The following is an 8,091-nucleotide window of genomic DNA, read 5'->3' on the forward strand; positions in this document are numbered from 1 at the left end:
TCAAAGCGTCTCGCCATCTTGCTTTCTTCCCAAAAAAAAAACCCGTAACGAAACTAAACAAGTTTTATCTTCTTCTTTTTTCCTCTCTCTGTTGCCGTTTTGTATGTCGAATGTATGTCTTGTTGTGGTCTTGTTTTAAGCAGGGAAGGCAGCGACACGGACTCGGACTCGGACTCGGAGAACGTCCGCAGCCTGCGGATAAGCTGGCGGGAGCGCTACCTGCGCAAGCGACGCAACAAGAAGAAGAGGAAGTAGAAAGGGTGCCCCCCTAATCCTTCCAGTAATGAGTTTGCTTTTCCCTTTCCTTGTCAATTTTGAAAAAGAAGGTATGCACGTACGTTCAAAATCGCTTAATTTTCGTCAAAACCGAACCTACTCATTGGATTGGAGTGAATTTAACTCGGAATTCTACGAATTCAAAAGTGAAATTCACTCAAATTTGACAGATGCCCCCTTTACTCATTTCTGAAAAGGTGCGATTTTGACGAAAACTGAGTGATTTTGAACGTGAGTGTAGGTAAAACACAATTAATTGAGATTCTTTGGTGGGAAATGAGGATCGCGATAGTGGCATCAAAGTGTTTTGTAGAAACAAAAATCACCCATATTTTGCGTATTTTCTTGGGAGCGTGCACATCATTCACGGTGCAGCATTTTTCGAAATGACCGTTATTATTGAAACGCGTTTTTCAATATTGTACGAGATCTTACTTCTTGTATTTTTGTCTATGACCTGATAAATAATTTATCAAAGATGTTTCGTCCATACAAGCATTCAAAGAATTTTAAATAAATCTTTGTCTTGAGAACTTTATTTCAATCAAACTGATGTCTAACCCCTTAAGTTAGAACTGTTCAAACTTTTTGCAGTTAATGGAGCACATAAACCAGAGCTGTTGCACCAAGAATTATATTACAGACTTTTTAGTATCTTCAAAACTAAGGGAACTATCGGTATAATTTTTTATTCATCCCCAAAACATAAAAAAAAAACAAAGTTAGACTTTTGCAGGATTGGGTCCGTAAGTTTGACAATTTTGGAATAAGAAGACAACAACTTCAATGGTTGCAGTAACTTTTATTTTATTTCACTTTTATAACACAAGAAACTGTGTTTAGTTTTTTGTTTTTTTTTTTAATATGAGATTTGAACCAAAGATGGTCAAAATTCTTTTAGTAGTGTTGCCATTTATGAAATGATTATGAAATTTTAGACATTTATTTAAGATTGTACAAAAAGTGTTTTTTAATTTTCCGTTGTACACACTTAGATTATTTTACCGAATTCATTAGTTGGAGAATCGGTAATGTTTAGATCGGTTAACCATCTGTCAAAATGACAAAATTTTACCGAATTTCGGCTGTACGATGAACATTACCGAATTTCGGTAAGTTTTTACCGAATTCGCGAATTTTCAGTTTACCGAACTATTCAGCAGTTGAAAATTCGGTAGACTTTACCGGATTTGGTAAAAAAAATCTGAGTGTGTAAGTCACACATCGCAATTTTGCAGTGATTCAAAAAGTTATTTTATTTCAAAATTTGTAAATAAATAAAATAAAAATAGATATTTTCGAAATTTCAAAATAAGACCGTCTTTGAAACTCCTTGTTTGAAAATTATGATAACATGTTTGCTGAAAGATTCAAGAAGTTTTGTATTAAGCGTTGGTTCATAAGACAATGAAGTCAGTACGCTAAAGCAAAAAACTAATTTTGATTAAATTATTTTAGCCTTTTCTGTGTAGTAGTAAGTCGCACTGTTTAAAAAATGAAACTTAAAAATCAGCCATTTTGAAATATTAGCGGATCCACTGAAAAGCTTGACCAAAACATTCATAGTGTGTTTACATGGCAGCTGGGGGTTTGTTTGCATCAGATTTGCTATCTCTTTCTAGCAAAAGTTCTAGCATTTTTTTTTTTCATATTTCGCAGGGCTGTGACAGCTCGATCTCGATCATTGTTTGCATCAGGACACTGTGATGAGAAGTTTGTCATTTTTGGGTTAAATTATGTTTATTTTTCACTGTACTACTGAAATTTTCGCTGTACTTCATTTCTTACTGGGTTGTGACAGGCATTCAGAATTGATCATTGAAAATCATCAAAAATAAGGCACTCATTAGTTCAATGTAAAAAAACTTCCAAAAAAGGTCAATAGCATTCATTTGTGTGCTGAAAAGTTCCACTTGTCGACCCTATTTTGATTTTTGAGTTGACCAAATACAAGTTGCGTTGCAAAACTCGATTTTTTTCAGCGATTTTTTTTCCGGTTGAGGAAATCAACTTGTTACAAAAAAAGTACTAAACAGCAGGATTCAAATAAAAAAATTGTTCAAATTTGGTCTAGGAGTTTCTTAACTAAAATAATTAGACCCGTATTTTTTTAATTGTTTTTTTTTATTATGGTGGTCTAAGCCGGGTTAGGGTGGTCCAAAAAATTACGTTCTTTAAAAATTTGTGCAAAACCTGCGTTGCAAAAGCAAAATGATAAGTTGGAATTTATGAAAAAAAAGTTTTCAGAACATAACTGAGTACAGTCATGCCTCGGTTTTGCACGCCTCGGTTTTGCACTGCCCCGGTTTTGCACCGTTCAGCTGCCTCGGTTAAGCACGGCCGAGTGCTTAACTGAAGCACAGAGCTTATGGGATTTTGGCTATATGGGAGACATTGGCTATAATTCTATGAATAATCATGCAAACATCAAAAAATTATAGTGTTTTGGAATCGGGATGATGTCAGTTATCCATTAAAATTATTATTTCATGAAATTTTTCACAAAAATACGTATTTTTTCTGTATTTCGAAAATGCATTTTTTTCTCTAAAAAATCCAAAAATATATTGTTATTGCAATATGGGTATCAGATGATCAGGTTTTTTCATACATTTTGGATGTAACAACAACATTTTTAGAAAATACTCAAAATATTCACAAAACTACGTTTTTTCGAAATAAATACTCAAAATTTCAATTTTTACAATATGGGTATCAAACGATCGGGATTTTTTCAAACATTTCGAATGTAATAACATTTTTTTTTAAATACTCCAAATTTTCACAAAACTACGTATTTTCGAAAAAAATACTCAAAAATTCCGTTTTTACAATGTGGGTATCAAACGATCGGGATTTTTTCATACATTTCGAATGTAATAACAACATTTTTTTGAAAATACTCAAAACTTTCACAAAACTACGTATTTTCGAAAAAAATACTCAAAATTTCCTTTTTTGAGATGTGGGTATTAAACGATCGGGATTTTTTAATACATTTCGAATGTAATAAATTTTTTTGAAAATTCTCAAAATTTTCACAAAACTTCTTATTTAAAAAAAATCAGTTATTGCGGTTATTGTTATATTATTATCGTTTGATACCCATATTGTAAAAATTGAAATTTTGAGTATTTTTTTCGAAAGTACGTAGTTTTGTGAAAATTTTGAGTATTTTCAAAAAATGTTTTTATAACATTCGAAATGTATGAAAAAATCCCGATCGTTTGATACCCACATTGTAATTATTGAAATTATGAGTATTTTTTTTTCGAAAATACGAAGTTTTTTGAAAATTTTGAGTATTTTCAAAAAATGTTGTTATTACATTCGAAATGTATGAAAAAATCCCGATCGTTTGATACCCATATTGTAAAAATTGAAATTTTGAGTATTTTTTTTTCGAAAATACGTAATTTGGTGAAAATTTGGAGTATTTAAAAAAATTGTTATTACATTCGAAATGTATGAAAAAATCCCGATCGTTTGATACCCATATTGTAAAAATTTAAATTTTGAGTATTTTTTTCGAAAATACGTATTTTTGTGAAAATTTGGAGTATTTTCAAAAAATATTGTTATTACATTCGAAATGTTTGAAAAAATCCCGATCGTTTGATACCCATATTGTAAAAATTGAAATTTTGAGTATTTTTTCGAAAAAACGTAGTTTTGTGAAAATTTTGAGTATTTTCTAAAAATGTTATTATTACATCCAAAATGTATGAAAAAAATCTGATCATTCGATACCCATATTGCAAGAACAATTTATTTTTGGTTTCTTTAGAGAAAAAATAAGCATTTTCGAAATACAGGAAAAATACGTATTTTTGTGAAAACTTTCATGAAATAATAATTTCAATGGATAGCTGACATCATCCCGATTCCAAAACACTTTAATTTTTTGATGTTTGCATGATTTTTCGTACGATTAAAGCCAATGTCTCCCATATAGCCAAAATCCCATAAGCTCTGTACCTCGGTTATGCACGCCTCGGTTTTGCATCCCCCATATGCGGTGCTAAACCGAGGCACGACTGTATACAAATAGGTCAAATGAAAACTTTGTTTGTTGATTTGACGGCCTCGGGACCTATGATCCTACATCTGAAAATATATTTTTGGGATATTTGGAGCCTCACACTTCAAAAGGGCGCATAACTTTTGTAAACAAGATTGTATCGCTTTCACTAAAATCACATTTTACATAAGGTTTGAGAGGGGTACACTCTTGTATGAACAAAAATTGTGAGTATCAATTTACAGGATTCTAAGATATGATTATTTGAATATTAATCAGCAATTTTCGGTACACCGATCTTAATTTAGAGTACCATGCTTCTCCATAGAAATAAGTTTCCAGTACATTGTGCTGGAGACGCAAGGTGTTTTAGGTTCGATCAATGTACAGAATTCGATAAATTATTTTTTTTAAATCATATCTGAGAATCCTGCGGATGGATATTTACCATTTTTGGATATATCATATGAATCATCTATAAATAAACGAAACAAAATGTCTGAATTTTTTTTAAATGTGTTTTTGGATGTTGAAAAATGCTATATTTTGGTCCACCCTATAAAAAGGACCAAGGCAAGGACCAACTTAATCAAAGAGAGAGTCAAAAAATGTAATTTTTTATTTGGATCTTCCTGATTTGGCGTGGAATTGCTGTATAATCAACCATGCTATTCAAAATGGGGCAAACATGTTATTAAAATAGTTTTGTTTTGTGCAAATGTTCTATATTTTTACATTGAAACCTGGATGAATTATTTCGAGTTATCGTCTTAAATTTTGGACTCGATATAGTTGCTAACTGAAAAATAATTTTACATCTCCTTGTGTTTGCTGAAAACACGGACGAACGGACATGACACCAGGAATAAATCTCGATTAAATTTTCAAAAGGCCCTATCTGCATAGGAAACCCATGAGGGATAGGTTGTTTTGAAAATTTAATCTAGAAATTTTCTTCGAATTTCTGAAGCAAACTATCACTAGCACCATCTACATTCAAGTTGTCGAAGTAGCATCGAGCGATTACGCATGATTTCTCAAAATGTGTTATGAAATAATTAATTAAAATCTTCAGCATTTGTATGGTATTAGAAACAGTTTTTTGGCATTAAGTTTGTCTTTATGATTCTAGGTAATATTTTTTTTTAGTAGAATTGCCGAAAAATGTGTAAAAAATGTATTTTTATTATAAATTCATACACCCATCTCAAAAAGTGCCCATGAATTTGCAGCATCAGCTGGCTTTGTTTACGTTTGAAACCACGTGGCGCGATGATTTTGACACAAGCGATCTCGCTTGCGCAGGTTTGCGCCAAGAAGAAGTAAAAGAAAACCGGCTTCACTTTTTGAAACCCCGTGTCATGTCCGTTCGTCCGTGCTGAAAAGGTGGCATTTTTGTCCAATATCTAAGCCAAAAGATGATAATTTTTCAAATGTGATTATTAAAACTAAAATATAATAGTTTAAAAATTACCACAAACATTGCTGAGTATAGCAAATTTATCAGTAAAGTTGTTCTCAAGACAAAGATGCATCGGCATTTTTTTTGTAATTGTTTATGGACTTGTCAAAAATGAATAGAAGACCTTTTGAATTAATTCGAATGCTTCTCTGGCTTTCAGAAATACAAGCCGAAGTGAAAAAACAAAATTCCAAACAAAATTGCTCGTTTTCGAGAAAATTGCTCCCCCAAACTTTGACACACCACAGTTTTGTTCAAATAAAAAAAAAAGATGAAAAAAACGAATTTCTTTCCCCCAATCTACTGACGCCATGCCATGACGTTAAAGTGAAGCGAAGCAGAACGGATGAAACAAATACCATGAAATTATCTCTAGTGACTAACCATAGGCAGAGAAATCGATTAGTTTTATAATCAAACTTTTTCCCCGAATGATGATAGTGGTTAAAAGTCCAAAGGATTTAAGTATAAATAAACAGAGAGAGAGAGATACACACGGAGAAAAGAGTACGGCTGAGATTCAATGTATTTTATGGCTAGCAAACTCTGGAAATTCATACACATAAACAACACAAATCACAAGCATAGAAAACCAAATAGACGATGGAAAATTTGATACGATAGATGGAAAAACACAAAAAAAAAACAACATTTAGTAAATAAGGACATTTTTCTAAGAAAATTTTCTAAGGCCAAGCACAATATGCTACAGAACAAAACAAAAAAGAACAGAACCGAACACATAAAATATAAGTATTCTCTGGAAATGATTCACACCAACTTAGGATATGCGAGCAGTCTAAAATGTGTCTACCAAACTGCAACATAAGTGTCACTCAACTCCTCGATGTAATCGCAGCAAAAAAAAAAGAAGAAAAGTATGAAGAAAGGAAATCCAAAACCACGTTTATCGACCTATGTAATCTTTCAACAGTTGTTTGTACTCCATATTATTAATTGATTAGGAACAAACCAACAGAAACCAACCAGCGCATATCTAGTTATTTAATTCGTAACCCTAATCTAGTCCAATTTGTGCTAACCAGAAGATTATGTGACGAGAGATCCAAGCAAGAGAAGGTGAGAGCGAGAGAGAGCCTATAATCCATGCCAAGCTGAGCGCGCTCTTTCTCTCACGTGTAAGCAATCTATATCGCTATAAACCCACTGTCTAATTTATTATTTTAAAATTGCTTCTTCGAATGTACATTCAACTCTGACCAGATTGAAACATACTGCAGCGACGGTCGGAACTTGTTAAGTTTTAAACTAGTTTATGCTAAGTTTTCCAACGCAAAAACCTGACTTTAAGGTACATTCAAATTATTTATTAAACAAAACCATTAAACGAAATGAGTTATTCTGAGTATAGCTTTCGGGTTCTCACTCGCAGAACCAAACAACTTCGTCGAGCTTTTTCATCGTGTTGAACAAATTTGCGTTTCCCCTCCTCAAAATCGCATCTACACACGCGCCTCCAATTATTTAGATCAAATTATTATCAAAGGTACACAAATTACCCCCGCTGTAGTGGTGCGTTTCTCCCCCAGCTCCTATTTATAAAAATTCAACTAAGTATAAGTCGGAAATCGAAACATAAAGGTGATTTCACTGTCAAACCAGACAGTTTCTAAGCTCTAGCACACGTATGCATATTTAAACAAACAAACAAAAAATACTACGAAAGGAAGTGAAACTTTTTTTTTGTTTTTAATTTTGTATGAATGAAGTTGAATTTGTAGCGAGAGAGCAACGCCACTAAACTAAGTTTGTAGAGTTAACCTTGTGCGGTGACGTATTTTTTTAAGTAACATTATTTATTCTTTAACAAAAAAAACACGAGATTGAGTCAACCGCACGAAACGTGCGGGCGTGCGCGAGCGGAAATGCAAAAAAATACAAGGAACAAAATTAAGTAACACATGAATATAAAAATACTTAACAATAACTAGGGTTATGTCTGAGGAAATGCAAACCAACCAACACACAACAACAAACAAACAAAAAAAAATACTTGAAAATAAACCTAAGTGACGAAATGGAGCAATCGCAGTAGTCATTGGAAAGAAATTGGCCCTTGACCGTTGAGGTGCTGCATTGCAGCGAGATCGCTTTAGGGGAGGGTGGCTAGCGGTTGTTGTCAGCCCTGAAATCAATCTTCAATTTTACCTCCAATCATCTTACTTAAATTTCAAAAAAGGCATTTTTTCAAAGACTTCTAATGACTAACGACTCAAAACCCCCTAAAACCAAACTTCGGGAGGTCCTTGGCTGTCCAGGCGCTCCGAACGAACCTAACCTTACTTTCCGCGGGCGCCACAACCCGAGTGAC

The 8,091-nt window shown here is 33.1% G+C and overlaps 1 protein-coding gene across 2 annotated transcripts in view; it reads left to right on the plus strand.

Moving 5' to 3' along the window:
* LOC120419452 (uncharacterized) overlaps positions 1 to 2,790 on the plus strand; it is a 96,691-nt gene extending 93,901 nt beyond the window's left edge. For both annotated transcript variants that reach the window (XR_008212486.1, XM_039582181.2), the window contains one exon: positions 144 to 2,790. Coding sequence is in view for 1 of the 2 variants with exons in the window: in XM_039582181.2 (XP_039438115.1) it covers positions 144 to 255 (112 nt within the window). In the remaining variant the exon portion in view is untranslated. The remainder of the gene's footprint in view (positions 1 to 143) is intronic.
* Positions 2,791 to 8,091: the final 5,301 nt, after the last annotated feature.

This window comes from Culex pipiens, chromosome 3 (assembly GCF_016801865.2).
Source record: "Culex pipiens pallens isolate TS chromosome 3, TS_CPP_V2, whole genome shotgun sequence".
Classification (NCBI taxonomy): Eukaryota; Metazoa; Arthropoda; class Insecta; order Diptera; family Culicidae; genus Culex; species Culex pipiens.